This window comes from Streptopelia decaocto (genome assembly GCF_964273445.1).
Source record: "Streptopelia decaocto genome assembly, chromosome: 2".
Classification (NCBI taxonomy): Eukaryota; Metazoa; Chordata; class Aves; order Columbiformes; family Columbidae; genus Streptopelia; species Streptopelia decaocto.
The window spans coordinates 154,825,604-154,846,600 of NC_138655.1; the positions used below are offsets into that span (position 1 = coordinate 154,825,604).

General features: G+C 40.0%; 1 protein-coding gene across 1 annotated transcript in view; it reads right to left on the reverse strand.

Moving 5' to 3' along the window:
- Window positions 1-4,386: 4,386 nt before the first annotated feature.
- RBM33 (RNA binding motif protein 33) overlaps window positions 4,387-20,997 on the reverse strand; it is a 105,463-nt gene continuing 88,852 nt past the window's right edge. Inside the window, exons 18-19 of the mRNA XM_082044623.1 lie at window positions 11,320-11,408; window positions 4,387-11,122 (exon numbers count right to left, since the gene is read on the reverse strand). Coding sequence (XP_081900749.1) covers window positions 11,074-11,122; window positions 11,320-11,408 — 138 coding nt within the window. The 3' untranslated portion in view covers window positions 4,387-11,073. The remainder of the gene's footprint in view (window positions 11,123-11,319; window positions 11,409-20,997) is intronic.

Genomic DNA, 20,997 nt, shown 5'->3' on the forward strand with positions numbered 1-20,997 from the left:
CGACTTGCATCCTCCCCCTGGATACAGCTGATTAACCGTAATGCAGGGAAGACCTGGGAACAACCCCATCTTCCCTGTTTTGATGCGATATGTGAATTTTCCTCACCTTAGTGGATTAAAACACTTTCCAATAAGCTAGTACCTTTAAACAGGTTTATAGCAATAGGAATGAGGGAGGTAACGCTTTGTAGAGAGGCCAGTCTGTGGCAGTCTTTAAGATGAAGAGTATACAAAGAAATTATCTCCTCATTAAGCTAAGCGGGGTTTGGCTTCCAAGATGGATTTGTCATGCAAAAAAACAGGCTAGAAATAGAAAATGGCATATTTACAATGCAGGGGTTCTCAAACAGCACCTGGGGCTCCATCAACCAAATCCTGGTTACTTCCCTGGGATCCAGATTTTGCATCCAGCTGCTGTTTGCATAAGTCCCAATTTCAATAATAAAGTTAATAATGACAATAATAAGAAAAAGAAAAACAAATGCTAGGAAGTGACAAAGAACAGACAGATATCAGAGCCACTGAATATCTGCAGAAAAATTTTGAATCCATCCTGGAGCAAATTCACAGCAGACCCTGTTTTATTAAAGACCTATCTAAGCACAAAGTAGCAAGGATGCAGATGACAAGTGTTGAGTGTTTTTTGTAATTTGATTTTCCAGCAGCTTTTCCTAAGGTGTTAGATTTCAGAAAGATATTCTACATCTTTAACAATTAGATTATGTCAGCAAAAGAGATTTAGCCTGTGTGCAAAATACTTGGTGCCAGCCGTTGCTACCAGCATAAATATAAATATTACCCAGAGAGCACCATATGATGCCTGACCCAGGACCACAGAATCACAGAATGTCAGGGATTGGAAGGGACCTCAAAAGCTGATCCAGTCCAATCCCCCCCTGGAGCAGGAACACCCAGATGAGGTTACACAGGAAGGTGTCCAGGCGGGTTTGAATGTCTGCAGAGAAGGAGACTCCACAACCTCCCTGGGCAGCCTGGGCCAGGCTCTGGCACCCTCACTGAGAAGAAGTTTGTTCTCAAATTTAAGTGGAACCTCCCGTGTTTCAGTTTGAACCCATTACCCCTTGTTCTGTCATTGTTTGTCACCCAGAAGAGCCTGGCTCCATCCTCCTGACACTCACCCTTTATATATTTATAAACATTACTGAGGTCACCCCTCAGTCTCCTCTTCTCCAAGCTCAAGAGCCCCAGCTCCCTCAGCCTTTCCTCATAAGGGAGATGCTCCACTTCCTTCACCATCTTTGTTGCCCTTTGTTGACCATTTTGCTCTGTGTGGTGCTAAACAGACGATTCGTACTTGAGAAGGTGCCCAAGCTCCCTGTGATTTGTCTTTTGCTGGAAAACACAGGGGGACACCCCAGCCTCCTCTGCCACGAGCAGCCAGGCATCCTGACCCCCTGAAAACCTTTTGACCGCTGTCAATACAAATGGAAGAGCTGCCTTTGACCTTTTTCCTCAAAGGTTTTAGCTATTTCCACAGCTCTCAGCCCTGCAGAGGGGGATCCACGTTAACTAAGGCTGTGGAAGGCACAGAGCTCTGTCGTGTACTTGACTCACTGCAGATGCATGAAGGAAAAAAGGCCCCAAAAACCCTCTCCCTCTGTTCTTACCAGTTTTGCTGCAAGTGCAGGTTGTATGGTGCTGTATGGAATATCCAAGTTTCAGAAGACACAGCTGAATTTGTTTGCAACCCGAGCAAACAGGGCTGGAAAGGGCTGCTGTGCTATTTAGTCCATCTTCTTGCTGTTGTCTTGATATCCTTCTTAGGAAAGTAGAATCCTCTCCTCAGTAACTTAATGAAAAGTGGTTGTTAATTTCCTAACAATCCGTGGAGTATGGGGACTAGAATGAGAAGAAATGGCAATGCCCAGCTCCCAAGTCCTCCCCACAGCATCCCCAGCACTGACCACACCTCACAGAACAGTTTTCCTAAGTCAGCATCTTTAATTCTTCACCAGTTGAAGGCGTTCCTTCCCCCGGGACCTTTTCAAAACAGCATGGATGGGTGAAAATATTTAATGTATATTCAGCAGTTACCAGAATTGACATTTGAAACCAAGGAGCAGTGGCACCGTGTGACCAGTCAATTCTCATTGAACCCATCTAAGGATGTTTTCTGTAGCTTAAGCCCTGGTCTTTGAAAGGCTGAATGTGTAGAGCAAAAGCAGAGAAAATCTTTGATAGCTGAATCATTGAAAAAAAACCCTCCCTAAAATAAATATTCACAATGGGGTTTCTACTCAGGGCAGTAGAGAGATGGTCGATTGGGTTGTTGTTTTGAAGTTCAGCACTAGATCTTCATACTGCACGTACACGTTAATAGTTCAATTCTGGAAGTGCCTGACCCATCCATCCTAAAAAGGCGGTCAGCTTCTTTCTCACAGTTCACATCTGTAGATCAGTTATCTGCGATTAATTCACTCGTCTTTCTCTTTTTTCACTGACTTCTACAGCAAAAATCCTTATTTATTAATACCAGAGCACACGGTCTTGCACTTTGCAAGATTAAATTTAATCTCATCTCTATTATCCTAATCCTCTAGCTCATGCAATTCCTCTAAAATCCTCCTCCTCATCCAAGCCCTCCTTCATTTGCTTGGTGAGCACACTCCAACTCTTTCTGCACAAATCATTGTAAATTAATTAAGCTCAATCAAGACCAATTTTCAAAGCACTTCTCTAGGCATCTTAAAATTTTAGTTTAAAGGTTGATTTGTACCTCCCTTGGTCACTCCCTTTCCGTCCCCTTCAATAACTAGTTTTTAGCCCCACTGATTTCCTCCATCACTTTGCAGTTGTCAGCCTTCCAACTCGCAGCAAATCTCTCTCTCTCTTAAATGTTTTACCAGTTCATTAGCTGGAGATTTTAACTTCTAAAGACCACATGGACTCATATGCCTGATCCTAACCTGTGCTGTGAAAAAGGGACATTGTTTTTCCCCTATGCCATGCAATAGTTAACCTGTTCAGTTTATTGCAAGAGTGAATCTTGTGCTCAGTGATGCATCAGATTCACTAAAACACAATTCGTGCCCCAAAACTGCAGAATGCCAGAGGCAGGGAAAGAACGTACAAAGCAGCAAGGAGATAGAACTCACCAGGTTTGGGTTTTGAAGGTTTTTGGCAAGGTTTGCTTATGTTTGGAGCTTTCTGTAGAGGAGATGTGGAACAGGCAATGCTGGATGGATATTTACAGTGTGTTCTTCGGGTTAATTCAAAACAAAAATCACATGTTGAAAGCCAAGTTGGAACTTTTTAAGTAAAGATGGTTATTATACATTGCTCACTATAAGTATCACTGCATCAGAGGCATTTCTTTTTTACCTTGCTGAACTTTCTAAGGTCACTGTGTTGCTGGTCACTAATGTCATAGAATCACAGAATAGTTTGGTTTGGAAGGGACCTCCAAAACTCACCCAGTGCCACCCCTGCCATGAGCAGGGACATCTTCACCAGCTCAGGTTGCTCAGAGCCCCGTCCAGCCTGGCCTGGGATGTCTCCAGGGATGGTTCATCCCCCACCTCTCTGGGCAACCTGGGCCAGTGTTTCACCACCCTCACTGTAAAACATTTCTTCCTCATCTCCAGCCTGAATCTCCCCACTCTTTTACTTCAAAACCATCACCCCTTGTCTTGTTGTCCGTCCCCTATCAGGGTACAAGCAGAAACAAGCAACTCGGAGTATCATTGGTCTCATCCAAGGTAACCATGTTCTCTTCAGATCTACCCCCAGGAATGACGTGACATGCTAGTGATGCTTTCCTGTAAAGGGACCATCCTGGATCACAGGCTGCCACTTCCAGTGATATCATGGCAATAGTGTTTGTGAATAACTTTAACATACTATTAAAAAACCCTACAAAGTGCAAGGCGGACAACACTGACCTCTTTTCTTGATGTATAATATGGCAGTGGAATTAGCTTTAATTATGTTGATATAATTGTGTCCAGAATACAATTGATGGTGACCGTACTGAGCTTGCTGAGAGCACCTCTTCATGTCATAAATTAAGACGGGCAATATTTGAAAGTAGACATCTTTTATTGGACATGTCAGTACGGCTGAAAAGAAGCCAAAAAGCTTCTACACTCACAAGTTTTCCTCCTACACCCATATTGTGAGATCCTGGTTTGCCTCCGGAACCCCTGAATATTCGCACCAGGCCCAGCCCCCTTTACCACCACTGATGTATCCTCCGTCACTTGTTTTCCCATCTGGCTCTGAAAGAACACTGCACTACGATGCTGACTTAAAAGCAGTGGCCCAGAGATGTTACCCTAATAAAAAATGTAAAAGAATATGATACGTGAAGCTTTTTCTGACAAGTTTGAAGTTCAAGTTGTACATCAAGTGACAACAGACAAAACATAATAAAGATCAAGATTTATTGACATGTTTTTGGTACAATAAATATATTTACACATTGACATTTTAAACATGGAGTTACATGTGAAAAAAAAACTTGTACATGAGATCATCTTTGTGTTTCCATTTTTACATTCACTTGAACAGGTATGACAGAAAGATCTCTTGTGCAAGCAGAGGATTTGATATAGTTCAGTATTACATTTAAGAAATCAGTAGTAAACACTTTGTGCAGATGATGCTGTAGAAAGCATGAGGCAGACGAACCCCAGTGGAGTCAGTATGATACAGTCGGCTGTTGAATTTATATCCTGAACTGCTAATAAACAAACTCTGCAATCCAGATTAGAGCAATACATTTGAAGTGATTCTCAAAACACCCAAATATATGCAGTGTTTAAGACTTTACAGGTTAGGAAGGATCACATTCAGTAATAGTAATAGGAGGTAGAATTGTGGTTGACAGTGTTCGTATTTCTACGTGGTAATAAAACAAAAGTGCTATTACTATCACTGAATTCAAGAACAGAACTCCTGAAAAAGTGAAAAGGATAAAAGAGTTGTTAATCCTGTTTCGCCTGGTTTGCCGCAAACACTAGAGCATGTAAATAAAACGTTTTAATTCTCCAACACAGGTAAAACTGCAAAGCAAAACGGTTAAGTGATGCTTCTCCAGGGCTTTAGGATGTGCGGCATCTCCCAAGGTGTGACACCTGTGAAAGCAACCTGAGCTTTATTTACCAAAATCTGCAAAACTGCAGTGCAATGGGCTTTCAGGTGGGAGATCCAGGTTCCTGGTATCCTCGAGAGAGCTATCGGAACAGAAGACAGAGCAAGAGATGGAATGCTGTGCATTCAGATGGGAAAAGGTGCAGGGATGTAAACAGAGCCAACAGCACAGGAACGTAACAAGGGTATAAACATGGGAGTGGAAAAATGGGGGCAGATGAGATGGGAATGAGCTAAAGCATGGGGTAGAGGCAAAGGGAACCACAGGAGAAAAAGAAAGCTGACTTATTCTAATGGCACTTTATATCAACAAAAATCGTATGCAATGGCACAAAAGATCAGCAGTGAATAAATGAGCGTTAGCATCTTGTCTTCGCTGTAAGTGAAAATGTGTATCAATCAGAAGTTAAAGGGCTGAAAGACGTTTCACTGCCTGCAAAAGAAATCCTGCAAAAAATGTTTTTGTTATTACATGAAGAGAAATAAAACTGTAAAGTTCCAAAGTCAGCCTGACAGACACCAGGAAACAAACGCAATGCATGTTAAAAACCATCAGATGCACAGAAAGCAAACCCTGAGCCACTGACCGAACGGAACATTAATACAGCAGCTTGTTTTAAACTGTGATCTTCCAAGCGACTACACACAACACTGCGATACAGCCACGTTCAACTGTACAGAGGTTCTTTTACAAAAACATTCTTAATCTGTAATATCGTTTAAAATTATTTAAATGGTAAAAATCACTTAACCCGAGTGCTGCTACATTAAACAAAAGCAGTGTAACCTGTTGAAAAACAGTGTATATAAAAACACCCATTTCCAGTTAGTTAGAAAAATCAGTGCATCCAACCAAGAAGTGAGAAAGCAACACAGGCACCTATAAGACCCACTGAAATGAACTTTCCCCTTGAGGTTTTCTTTAGTGCAATAAGGACCATACTTTCCACCAAAATAAGCACAGAAGTAGAAAACGGGTGTGTTTTTAGTAAAAAAAAAAAATACCCAACCTTGAAAAAAGCAGCATTATAAAGAACAAAATGATCCTTCCCAACCATATTGTACCAGAAGCTGGTAGACGTAAGGATCCAATATGAATCAGTGTTTTTGTACACAAGACCCTGGGCTTATGTGGACAATAAGTCATCTCCATGATTAAAAATCAGGTTACAAAAAAACCTTACATAAAATCCTTAGGATTTGATAATAATTGATGATAAAGTACTTTCAAGTATTATGTTTACGAGTTAAACGGAGGTTAAGGCATGATTTAAGGTAACACTGAAATAAAAGCCTTATGTTACCCTAAATGACCTTTATAATAGAGCTAACTTTCCGCAATCTGTTCAGTATTTGTTTAATTTAACTTCTCATCCAACATGCTGCTAAAAAAAAAAAAATAAAAAAGCAAAAAAAAATATATATATATTTTAAAAAGGTTCATGTCTCTCTGAACCAAAAAAGCCCGTTTGACAGTGAACAGGTGCAGCCAGATTTCTACCCTTGAGTATCACAACCCACATAAATACACAGCACCACGCGAAGGACAAGAACAACACAATACTACGCCAGGAACGAATCCAGGATATCTCCTGAGTTAGACAAAAAAACCACGCAAACAAAAAAAACACCCCCAAAAAATGAAACTCCGCACCCTCCCACCCACCCTTGCACCCCGGCTATAGGGGCAACGCACCCACACACACAGACAGACACGCAGTTACCCTGGGGAACTATAGGAAGCACCTACAGCAGCTTTGGGGAAAACTGCACAATTTCTAGCTGAACAGGTAAAATATACCATGTTTAAAAAAATATATATATTAAAAATTCAGTACCAAATAAAAGGTTTTTTTGGTATTCCAAACAGCTTGATAATGTTAAGGAAAAACAATGGAAACCCTCAAGGTTATTCTGATTTATAAAAAAAAATCTCATCTATGTCCTTGCAGTTGAAACCTAACATCAAAGAGCTTAAAGGCTCAGTCTACTCGGCATTTTAACGGCTGGAAGGACTTTTTAGCAGAAATTTGGAAATCTGAAGTGAATCTTCAGAATTAAACTGGGGAATAAACTATGTATCTGAAGATATTTTAGAGAGGGGGTGCCAGTGTTTACTCTTCTTTTGTGAAGTCGTATTGGCGATGAATGTTGGCCAAGGATAATATCCCTGTCTAAATTTATTCTCTGCCATTACATAAACATTCACTACAGACCTGTCCTCCTGTCAATGCCACCGAGCTTTGCCAACACCGCACATCCCCCCAGCAGACACCACACGTGCCGCCTCCGCTCGCACTGCGACGAACCAACGTGTTACACGACCAACTTGAGTTACGTGTCCAACCAAAATATCCCAAACCTTTGAGAACAATATTACACGACAGACCTAATTTGTACTTGTACAGCGCAACGGAACGAACCTAGAAATCCCACATCTTGGTCTGACAGTGCACTGTATTTCCCCTTGAAGGTTAAAGGACAGAGATTTTTTTTTTTTAATTAAAAAATAATAAATAAAAAATAATAAAACATTCTATTAAAGTACCACAGATCATACGGCCAATCCAATCTTTTAGTCAAGGCAAAGTATTAGTTATAAAGTGAATTCTCAAGATGAAAACAAAATAAGTTGAAAAAAAAAAAGTTGGCTCCATATAACCACCTACTGGACTTGCCTATTAAAATCATTATAAAATTATGCTAATAAAAACTGTGAACAAATAATACACAGATCAGGATATATGTATTGACTTACTAGCATCTTTATAAAAATTTGAAGATATACACAAAAACACATCAACATGTATGGAACTGTATCCGTTAAACTTATATAAGACAACACAAAAAACTAACAAATTGCTAAGATGTGTTTGACTGTAAGCACTTTGAGTAACATTTTAATTTTAAAAGGTCAATATGTACATACTACATTAAATGCCATTTTTGTCTTTTTTTTTTTTTTTTGTCATTTTGCATCGTATTTTGAACGCATGATAAAGAAAGAACAAGATAATGGTTGCAACAGATCTTCCAAGAAAATGAACTTAAGGTGTTCAGATTTAACTATGTGCTGAAAGAGAACATGGCAAGAACACGTCTGTCTGACTTTACCTCTACTTCCCTTGGGTTTTTTTTTTTGGGGGGGGGGGACAGCAAATGGATCTAAAAGAGCTGTATTATCCAAACTCATCATTGCCAAGGTTCAAGTTGGGATTTGAGAACTAACGAACACAAACATTTTAACAAATGACTCACCTAACTGCTACTTTTGCTACCGAGTTTTTAAAGATATTAGGGAGACGGTGACAACACAGGGTGTGTGTATGTATGTGTATAATAAAATGCATATAGACATACATACATATAGTATGTTTGCAGGCAGGTGCTGCAATAAGCAGCTAAATCACCCCCAGCGATCTGCCCGTTCTCTGCCTGCGCACAAACAACATCTCCTGCAACCACCCTGAAAGGGGATGCATCTGGTCATCCCACAGGCATTGCCTATGTTGCCTCCTACATTTAAATAGATCTAAGGCAATGTCTTTATTCCAAAGCTGCACATTGGTCTCTTAAAAAAAAAAAAAAAAAAAAATTAAAAACCCAACTGAATAAAAATTGTTAAAACTTGAGTTGGCTGAATGTCAGCCTCTTTGGGATGGATTCAAAACCCAAAGCAGGAGCTTTTCTACAAACTTCTTTGACTTTTGAATCAAATCCATATTTCTCAGGCTCCAAGAAACCCTCTAACCCCAATAACACTTGCTTCTGACAGGACAGCTGATCAACTGCAGATGTTCCTACTGCTGAACTCAGCTGCTGGCTTGGCCGGTGGCTGCATCTCACCCAGATTTCCAGACACGCACTACTCTTGCTCTGCTCTGAGACGGCTCCCCATCCTTCTCATGACAGAGAAAGCTGGACTCTAACGCTGGGATGAATAACTGTGTAATGACTCGTCTTAAAGGTACTACTTTATTTCTTAAAAATAAAGATGACACAACCTGAGGAGGCAGCGTAGGGGTCCCAGTGCTCACGGCGCGAGGAGTTGACCAGCATGGGACACGTCACCTCGCAGGAGTCTTCAGGGTTGGCTCCCACCAGGCACCTCCTACCTGCCGCTCACTCTGTCCTGGGCTTGGGTCAACCCTGAAGCGCTAATAGCAATTTCTGTAGAATAATTGTGCTGTATCGTATCATTATGCATAAATGGGGAGCTATACAGACAGGTGTAAAACTCACTTCCACGTAAAAATACTCATGAAGTTGCTGCACCTCATCACTAAGTTGTAAATGGGCTTAGAGTATTCTTTTTTTTTTTTTTCCCAGTGCAAATATTTCCAAAGGAACACATTATTCTGTATTATTTCAATGTACAAAGAGTAGTTTTATCTAGAAGTCTTTTGACAGCATTTATTATTTGATCATTACTTTCAGTAACTTCTACTTAATGGAAAATCTGGACCAAAACTGTAATAAAGCCAATTAGGTCCTTATGACTTGGTTACCATTAAATCTTAAGAAAAAAAAAAGATCTATGCTACTATAAACTCGCTTAGTCCATCCTTCCATGCCTATTTTGGACCCATTCACATCTGTTTCATTACATACCAATAGTGTTCTTCTGCAGTCAGTCAGGTAACAAACCTATAAGGTTTCTATAAGTCCCCCCCTTCAAATAGTAGGTTGAGTGTTTAAAAGTATTCCTAAAATAACGGATGAAGCAAAAGCTCAGAGTCTAAAAACTAAAGAAATGTTCATAAAAACTGGAATCCAATATAAAGATGACATTTTAATAAGTTTATTCAGAAGTAACTGAAAAAAACTGTTCTTTTGGCAACACCATCTAGATGGTTCTAACCAAAAGGAAATACTACGAATTTTACTTTGAATAAAATGTAAGCTCCTTAATGTTTGCACATAATTTTGGGGAACTGCCACATTCACCAGCAGATTCACAATGTCCTTATAGTCCTGTATGTATCGGGAACAACACATCAAACCAAGTCCTTTCAGTTACGGGTTTCTTATGGTTCAGCATTAGTCACAAAATAAATCTCAAAGAAAAAAAACTAATTAAAATAAAGCATAAGACAATCACGAAACGCTGCCCCAAAAAGAACTATTAGGAATGCGTCACTCTTCTGTGTAACATTTTTGAAATGAGCCACTAAATGTTTATTTTTTCTTGTATCTGGCAACGCCATTTAAAACAACCTAGTTACAACTCGGAGTTCACTACCCCATGATGCTACTGAAGGGCAAAGATCCTCGTTTTTAAAAACCAGGGGAAAATACAACAATGTTATTCCTACACGGGCTTTTATGGAATAAGGGGAATTAGAAGGAGAAGATGGAAGTCTGTGGTGGAATAGAAAAATGCAAAGACAGACTTAACATATTTACAAAGATCGAAACTACAGTTTTCCAGTGTCACCTCCAAAGCTTCTCAGCATACTGCTATTCAGTGAAGTAAATCACATTTAAATCTATGCGAGAATACCTTCTGTGCTCTCAGATATACAACATAACTAACGTGTTTTGTTTAGAAAAGTGAGTTTTCATTCAAATACCTCGTGCTGAAGATAAGAGCAACCATTATCAAATATTCTTTGCTATGAAGAGAGTTTTTAAATCTTTCGATGTAAACGTTCTCTGTCAAGTCACTGTGGTCACACAGTAGGATCTTGAGGAACAGTATCTACGTGCATTGAAAGCATTTTGAAAAAATATCTGTAGTTCCATGTGGTTACAACAGAATGCGAACAACCGAACAGAAATTCCACCTTTGCAGATCCTCTCAAGTTCAGCTCTTCTGCAGGACATCTTGTTGCCTTCTGTAGTTCAACAGAGCAATTAAAGACTAAGCTGAAAGGTTTCACAACCAGATGGTTTTGCCCCTGTGTCTCCTGTAGCTCCACAATACGCTTCCATTAGTGTCAGGGTTTCTCTCAGCAGACATCACTCAACTATCAGTGCCACGTTTATGTGGGACAGATCTATCATGTGCCTGTTAAAAGTTAAAAGAAATTTAAACCTGGTACTCAAACTGATTCTAGGGTTGGAGAACAGACAAGGAGGTTCTATGAAGGTCACTAATAAACAGATGCTTGAATGGCTTAAGAGAAACACTGAGCAGAAGAGACTGATTTAATCTTTTGAAGGAAGGGGAAGGAACTGAGACAGCAGCAGCACTTAATTATTTACCTGTGGAATTTCTGTTGAAATGCTAAAGCATGTGCTGGCTCCTTAAATTTTGCTATGGCTTTCCGCTGTTGAGGAAGCATCTGTAAACTCTGCAGAGACAAAAAGCCAAAATATGTTTTTAGCATTCACTTAAAGTTCCACTTAAACCAATTCTGCATCAAACCCATTGAAATGTTGTATTTATTTTCTCAGGAACAGTTAATGGTGTCCATGGAACGGAAACAAGCTTCTGAGATTGCAGTCAGGAACCCACCTCAAGGTGTTTGAGCTGGTGCATGAAGCAACTGTAGTAACTGGAAAACCCAGACCTACCAATGGTTAATCAAAGGCAACAGCTCTGCAATTCCATCCATACAGATGAACCAAACCCTGCAGCCAAACTCCCACCAGCTGAATGAGAAATATTCCAATAGGCAGAGCTCAGCTTCACACAGGAGCACCTGGGAGTCATTCACCTGATACACATTAAAGGGCCAGGGCTTTCCACAGGTTCAACAGGACAGAAACAGGAAAAAAGTGCCAGGTTTTGACCTCTAGACTGTGTCTCCTCACACTATTTTAACAAAAACATGCAGCTAGCTTTTGACAGACACCAACAAGCACATGATACCAATGAGATGGCTTCAGTCACCACTTCCAAGTCCTCCCAGTAACAGGAAACCACACAACACACATCTACCCACACAAGTCCATGGGATAGGTGCTTCCCATACCAGGAGAGCTGCATTTCACAATAGTGCAACTATCAGAAACCCCTGTGTCACACAGAGGTCTCCAAAACTACAGCGTGCCTCAGCCAGGGCTTTGGAGAACTCATGTCCCTGCTCCCTGTTGCAGCAGGAGAAGTCCAGGCAATGCCATGGTGATCTTAGAGTGTAGTCCTGTGGCCTTGACAGTGAGGAGCTATCTGACTTTCTGAGGTTACAGTTCAGACTTTCTTTAGCACTTCAGTTAGAACAGCATATTTTTCAAAAAGACACTTAAATTCAAGACAATTTTTACACATGAAGTATGTGCATGTCCAACAATCTACGAGAACACACAACAGGTATTCAGCATCACAGAATATTCAGGATGGAAATATTGTGATCCTGTCATCCCACTGCCTGGGAACACAGGCCACAGATTTCACAGTAGCTCAGTTAAAACAGATCTTCTAAAGGCTTCAACAGTAATTTTAAAGCTCCATGTCACAGTGATTCCAGTATCTCACAGCAGGTTTTGGATGTTCAATGGCCTACGCTCCAGCACGTTCCAGACAGAATTGTTCTCATTCAGCATCCAGTTTAACAGAATCACAGAATGTCAGGGATTGGAAGGGACCTCAAAAGATCATCCAGTCCACTCTTCCCCCTAGGATTTTAAATTTCACCTGCAAAAACTCTGTATCATCATCTAGACTACTAAAAAAGGTACCACACATTGTTACACAAACAATTATTACTTGGGAAATGACAAAGAACCCCACTTGTTGATACTTTTTAAGGGTGACATACTTTGAGAACTCTCAGTGAAAGAATTTTTAATTCAACTTACGTGTTCCCTGTTCATTCAATCCAATGCAGCATTTTAAGCAAGATGTCAAATGCCTAGATGAAATTTGCTATTAAAATGGCCTACTTATATCTTTTATGAACAGGTAAGACTCTCGTTGATATGATGCTTATTTAACAAGAGCCCTGGTACCTGGTAATCACATTTCTTCATTTCTAAACCTGACAATTCAGCTCCAGGCTCTCTCTGTAACTTATCAATCAGTGATTTAAGTCATTCATCTTGGCAACAGCTACTTTGCACCTTCTTGTAATTGACAGGAAACTTCCTTCTTGCCAGGAAAATCACAGAAGTTCAATACTTCCATCACTCCTGCGATTCCCAAGTGAAAGTTGAGGAAAAGTTAAAGGATTCAACAAACCTGATAAGCTTCAGTGAGTTATTTGCACTGTATAGTTTTTGGAAAGGTGCTATGGAAGAGAAGTTTAGCTAAGTCATGGCAACTTCTTAGTCTCTGAGCTGGTAGGAATGGGATTTATCTTTTTTTAAAAAAACCAAAACACTTGACGGATGATTTTTTTTTTTTTTTTAAATCAGGAAGCTCTTGACAAGGTTAAGCACCTTTTACCAAAGAGAATATGGTCATGCCACACAAAGCACCAGCGAAGGACCTTGGGCAAAGCTCAGTTCTCCTGGAGGTTAGTTACCTGCTGGAGTGGGTGAAGGAGCTGCTGAAGTTTGTGTTCTCCTCCTTGACCCATGTCTCCTTATTATGATTTATAGAACTGAATCTAACACACATTCTCTTGATACCACTTTTCTGGCTAGAAAAGGACTAAAGACTAAGTAAGTCCTAGTACTAAGGACTAAGTTTTGAAGACAAAGAATTAACCATAGACATTAAATAATGAAATTTAGAAACAAGAGACTTGTAAGAATTAAAAAAAAAAATCTCTGAACTACAATTAAAAAAAGAAAAGAAACCAAGAGAAGTAAATCTGGCTCCTTCATTCCTTTCAAAGAGCTTGAAACTTCTAATATGAGTAAAACCTGTTTGAATCACTGAGAGGATGAGTATTTCAGAGACCAGTGGGACAAGGGGAGTTGGGAAAGAACCCAGGGAGGCAGCCCTTGGGCTGTACCCTGCCTGTCCTGCTGTCACCTGCTGCTGTCCCCTCTCCTGAACCACCTCCAGGCCCCTGCGGACACCGACCCTCACAACAACCTCAGGTCTCGCTCAACTACCACAGGACATTCTCCCAATGCTTTATACTCCAGAGCCCTGTTGTGATCAGCTCAAGAGGAGGAGCTGCATGTAGTGACTTTTCCCACAATAACTGAGCTATTGTTCCATTAATATTCTTGAGATGCACAAAAGCAAAATGTGATTTTTGAGTTTATATACCCACAATGATAAATTATTAAGAAACTGCTCAGTAATTAGCATATAAAAATTGACTAAAGGAAGGCAGCCTGGTGTAGTGCAGACTTATTAGTGAAATTAGGTAAAGCATGTAAATCTTATTATAGACAACTTACTTATACTTTCCTAAGAACTAATAAATTGTATTAAATGACTAGTTTGGATACTATGTCACAGACTGTTCTTACATTGTTTTACTGCCTTATTTTCCAGAGCAAAAAAAAATTGCAAAGCTCTAAATAAATTTTAATTTTAATACTCAATTGCTTTGATCACAAGGCATCATTTCTTGGATAAATCTATTGAAAAGCATCTTTATAAGATTTAATTTCACTTGTCAACACAGACAACTGTTGAAACCAAAAGCCAAAACCCATCCGATCCTAAACAGCACCCATTACACAGCCCACGGGTACGGCTGCAACTTCTACCATCAGGGTCTTCTCAACTACTTCAGTTACACATTCCTGTGCTTTAACAAGAGAGACTTAAGAACTATGAAATGAAATAATAAATCAATGGTACACAAACACCACATCTCCAGTTGGAAACTGTTAGAAAAAAATTACTTCAAAGTGTTTTAATTCAAGTTCTTACCCTCCACAACACTCAAACCATGGCAGTGAAAATGATGCAGAATCACTTTGTGTTTGTTTAGGTATATTAGGTATACACACCTTATTTAGGTATAAAAAAAGTCCTGGTTTTGTTTAAACAAGAAACAAATTTAAGGCAATTACTAAGCTAAGTTACTTTGACATGAACAGCACAGCCTGAAATACTGTAGCCTGAAACACCATCAGTCTTTGCTGACAAACATTTCAAATATCTCAAGGTGAATCACAATCAACGTTGTGCTTTCTAACAAATCCTCATCCATCGTAACTTACAAATGTGAACGCTATTCATCCTGCTAACAAAAGTCTAAAAAATTACGTTCTGATTTTGGGACAACATCTACTTATTTGCATGACTATTTGAACCCCGAGTTTTATGCTTAAGATTGATTGTCAGGCACAGAACAAGCAGGTCTGATTTTGATGGAGTGTGGAGGTCCCGAGCTGCTGCTGGCCCACCCTGAGCAGATGGGTTATCGGCTGGGAATATGAACTAGTGTTCCACTTCAGTGGAAAACTGAAGTAAAACAACCCCATATTCATCCTACTGGATTATTTCTGTCTTCCTGAATTCAGGATGATACGCAGTTTAGAGCTGATCCTGCATTTAGATGATGTTAACAGCAACGGTCTGAAGAAAACACATATTTTTTGGTGTAACCTGTGCAATTTAATTAGCTCAAAATGTTGTTCAAGGCATTATCTTAAAGACTTCACTAGTTTCTGATTTTTTTTTAATTCCAAATACACCTGCTAGGGAAACACATATAAAATTAATTCTGCATATATTAATTATACCACCTCATTAGCTTAATATCCTTAATTTTTCCAATTTGGCAGTCATTACTTTGAGTGCTAAAATTCAGTATTTCTAGCATCCATAACATTCTCAGGACAGCTTGAGTGCTCACACATTCATTACAAGTCGATCTTGAAACCATCTCCTAGAAAGCTGTTGTTTTTAATCACGCTCTTTCATCAACCAGACTACCCCTGTATTAGCCAGATTACTTGTAAAGAATGCCCTAAAAAGCTTCCAAAATTACTGGTACCACTGTCCAACATGTATCACTAAGGTAAAAACCTGTACATGTACAAGCATTCATCTTCTATTTTTAAAGTAATACCTGAAGTATTGCATTACCTATTGTCAACCTGGCACAAAAATAGATGCTAACCTGTAATGTTTTCAACAGTATTTTAGTTTCCCAAAATATATCTAACTTTATTTCCAACACTATACTGTACATCAGGATGCATATGAACCTTAGGGATTTCTTTAAATATTGCCTATTTCTGAAGACTTTTCAACAAGTTAAACAAAAGTTTCACTGAACAAAAGTTCTTTTTGCATGATTTAATACATAACTAAATCAACTAATCTAGTATTTGTACATTTTATCTATTGATCTGGTTTATTTTTTAAGTTAAATGACATCAGGCTGAAATTACTACATACTCAGAAACAAAGGGTTGGTTTGTTTGGTAGTTTTTAGTTAATGTCTAATTTCAAGAACAGAAATGACATTATTTTAAAGGAAGCATTTTAGTCTAATTTTTGGACTACCAACCTCAATGGCTGCTAAAACTTCTATGTGTAGCATGAAATTACGTATGTCTCTCCTACAAATCACCATATGAAGAACCTTGAAGAAAAAACTAACTATAGCATCAAGAGGCTGGGGAAAACACTGTCAAAGTAAGGTAAGAAAAAATATAGATCGGAGAGAAAAAAAAATAAAATATATCTAAATGCTCAGTGTGTGACCATTAGTAGGAAGCACAATTTTTAATCCTGAAGAAAATATTTCTGCTTGGCAATGTTTAACATGGTCAAGATTTACAAAGTTCTAGTTTGCTCAGAAAATACTTTATCCGTCATTTGAATCAACAAAGACAGATGGACCTACAGCAAGTCTCTGCAAAAATACCAGTCCTTGGTGACAGGTGCTAACCCTCCTCCACCACCCCATCTCCAAAAGTGCCCCAGGGATGGCCAGAGGGGACCCTGTCAGTGATCTGTCCCAGGGTCAAGCCCTTAAGAGCCAGTGCCACAACTCAAATACATTCTTATTATTGGTGGTAGGCTGTTTGTTCTTTTTTTTTTAATTTCCTTATAGAATCTATATGATTTCTGGTTTACACTTTAAGGCTCGAGCAATGCCGTACTAGAAGCATCACTATGTTAGAGGCAGACGCATTCAAATCTATGTTAAATCCTCCTGTCCATAACGTTCGGAAACAGTGAGTGCCACAGATTAATGGCATTTCTGAAAAAGCATTTCAGTGTGTTCGTTTTAGAACTGAGGTAGTATCAAAAAGAAGTCAAGAGCATCAGACAAGTCTTCATATGCTACCAATGACAGCTGCTTTCAAAAAATACATCATAGTAAAGTAGTCCTTAGTCTTACAATCTTCATTATGATGATGAAAATATGAGTCTATCTTTCCCAAAGTATCACGTCTCATTAGGAATTTGATCTGAATTCAGTATTACTCTGTTACCTACTGATTTTGCAGGATGCCAAAGGCTGGTCGGGGAGGCAGGACATGGCCAGCCAGGCAGCGCTGCCTCCAGAGACCGGCGGGTTCCACCCAGCATTGCTTGACTTCCCAGTTAATGGGAGGACACTCACGTTTCCTCCACGGGAGATCCCCCAGCTGCCACACTGTGCTCCACTGGAACCTCCTCCTAGCATGAATTCCTAAACTGAAATATCACAATCCTCCCAAATGTCACAGCTCCGAGCAAACAACTTCATTCGCATCTTCTCTTTCAGTTGACCCAGTCAGACGTTCACCAGAGGATGAAAACCCCTTCCCGGATCCACTCAGGTGTAAAGGATTGACAATACACAAAATAATTTCCAAGGGATTTCAAACAACTGGTTACTTTATAGATTTGGGCGTACAGATCTACTGCACAGCACCCCCCGAGATCAACCTGAGATCAGGGGTTTTCTGGGCATGTTCCCATTCGGCTCTGCAGAACAGAGATTACATTCTGGCACATTCTCAGCTTCAAAAATAAAAAGCTGGTTTAGGCTGAGAAGGCCTATGTTATATGGAAAGGAGTCAGGCAGCACAGAGCTCACGCTGATCTTGGTTATCTCCTTTTTCTGCTTCCTTAGGCACCGCACTGGGAAGATGCGGATCTTGTGCTGAATGGAAAATGCAACAATCAACCAATATTTCATGACCATTCATGCTTTTGATTTAGAGTTTGTCTACAACTGCTTTAAAACATACTAAGTAATTCAACAACTAAAATAAAATAAAACAAAAATAATTTTTCTGCAGCTGAGCTATTACCAGTGACTAAAGCATGAATGTCATAGAAGGACCATTCCCTCTGCACTTTTCTTTAGACCTGCAGACCTACACTGCCCTCAAATTTCTCCTTTACACACATTCTGTAATTAAATCTACGCTTTTACAATCTCAATGAAAATAATATTGCAACAGCCTGTACGACCATTGCAGCGCGATAATCTCTAGCTAAGCTTCACTGCAAAACAAAGAGCCTTGAGACAAGCAGCAGGTCATCCATGAGCAGAAAGCAAGAGATCTCTTGCAGAAAGCAAATATCTTTGACACCAAAACTCTCAGAGGTTACACAGAGAGGAGGAAGTTACAAGGGAGGTAACAGAGCGCTGGGAGATGGAAACCAAACAGCCAGGAGTGGAACTGGAGCAAACACCCATTTCAATTATAGGAGACACATGGGAAACAGAAGTTTCCTTCCTTATTTTATTTTTTTCCCTGAAGTCAATGGACATGTACACTCAGTTCATTGGTCAGTTTTGGATTAGGAGAGGCAGTGGCAGTCCAGACAAAGCTGCTAAAAAAGGGTCTATGCAAAAGAAGTGTAAACTTCCCTCACTTTCCAACATCACCTCCAGTGGGTGACCCAACCTGCTCTGACCCAACCTGTTCAAACAAGATGAACAGCAGCACGGCAGGTGCTTTCTAAAAAGTATCAGATTCTACTTATTCTTCCCTCCCATCAATAAATGCAGACACATTTATTTATCCTCACAGTCTCCTGACACCTGAAGCATCTTTCCTGGGAGCAACACTTTCTATCCATTATCAACAGGCACAAAGGCTGGGCCAGAATGTATTTATTTTATCCTCAGCTGTTGCAGCTGATCCCTTCCTCACCCTGTCCCTCCCTCCTGCTTTTCTTCCACCTTTGACTTTCTATTATCTGCCTTTAGAAGCACTTAACTCTCCATCTCCATATGCAAGATGAGAGGAGAAGGATGTCCTGTCACTGCAATGGCATCTCCAGCTCACACACTGAACATTATAGACCATTCTAGAGCTGCTCCTTCTCTTCCTCCAGCCCCAAGGATGGAGCGGGACTACCCAGGTCTTCTCCCACAGCTTCTGCAGCAGCTGAAAATGTTTGTACAGGTAGGAAGACGACGGAGGTCACCACGCCAGCCCTGTGCACCGTGTCACATGGAGAACTGCCCTGCTGATCCTGCAAGAGCACTCGTGTTCCGGACACTTGTCATACTGACACGCCTTTGAACTAAAGATAAATCAGCAATTTTGAACATAGCCAGTGCAGACGGCTGTCTTTACCCCAACTGAGCACTAGGTAGCACTGTCACTCTAAGAAAGCAACGAGAAGCGCATCAACAAAGCAACTGGGTTTCCCTTTTACAACCAGAAACGACTATGTTATCAGAGTAAAATTCATATTTGTAAAACTACTCAGAAAACACCTACAATCCCAACGTGCTCATCACCTCTGACATATAACCCTGGAGTTTTCTGAGCATTTCTCCATCTCCATTTGTTTTTAACATCAGAATTTATGCTCTTAAATCCTCACAAAGCAATCCTTAGATTTTGCACTCATGTTTTGTGTTTGCAACCATGCAAGAAGATATGACGAAAGATGACAGAACATCTCCACAGAACAATAACTCAGTACTCAAATTATCTAGAGATATGGTAAATGATCTCCCTCTACCTGCCACTGTCCTAAAAAGAAATAATCTGAAGGTAGCAATAAATAGCTTAACACAAACCTCTTTAGACAATATAAACATGAAACCTGGATTCAAGAGCACCAACAAACGTGCTGAGTTTTTCCATGACCTTTGCAACTTATTAGTAATCTACTTCAGCAAGTGGTTCTGGATGGATGTGCACTGAATGTCACTGCTCCCGCACTGTCCCCAAGAGGCTCCATGTTGGTGGTGTGCTCAGAAATCTTCTGTACTTACCAACACTTTGGAATGCAAAATTTTATTTATAGTATGTAACTATTTTAGATTGAGCCCTCAGATTTTACTGCAGGTACACTGTGTATATCTGAAAGCTTATCCTCCCCAGAAAGAGTCTTACAGCAAACAGTATGCTGAAAAGAAGAACTTTTCCTGTTAATTTAATCATGTTTGAGTTGTAAAGTGCAGCTATGACTAAGGGGCTGCTCCTGAAGCCCAAAAGATTTTCTCCTATCCCGCATCTGGAGAATAGAATGGTATTTTTTTCTCCTGTTAATAACAGAGCAGCTTTAATGAAGCAAGGATGAGAACTGAAGTTTTCAGTTTTCAGAGGGTATTTCAAAGCTCATATAAGAGAAAATATAATTTTCTCTGTATCTGGGTAGAGAAGGGAAAAAATAGTGAATTTCCAACTTCAACTGTAGAAGTCTCCTCCATCTTCTTATGCATGCCCAGCTATTCCCAAACCTTGACTTACAGAACCAGCACCTCGATGTGAGCTGATGGCAAAGCTGAGAGCACTGAAAGTCACAAACTGAGGGAACTTTTCAACTTCCCTTCCCCAGGTTTGTGCAAGGTCCTTGTACCTCGATCACCATACCAACACAAAAAGGCTAAAAATAAAAATCCAACCCTTCTGTACACAGAAAAACAAAGTAATCTCTTCCTCCCCATTGATAAATTATAGACTTCTTCCATAAACAGGTTAAAACTTTCTGTTATGCCAGCAAAAATCCTTGTCCTGAGAAAATGCATTAGCACACTGCAACAAAATCAGGAGCCAAATTATGTATTTGAAAATAGGAGCTGCCGTGGGATCAGTTGCTCTACGGATGCACCAGGACGGAAGGTGCAGATGAAGCAGAGGTCCTGTACCAGGTGGGACAGCAGAGGTCCTGTA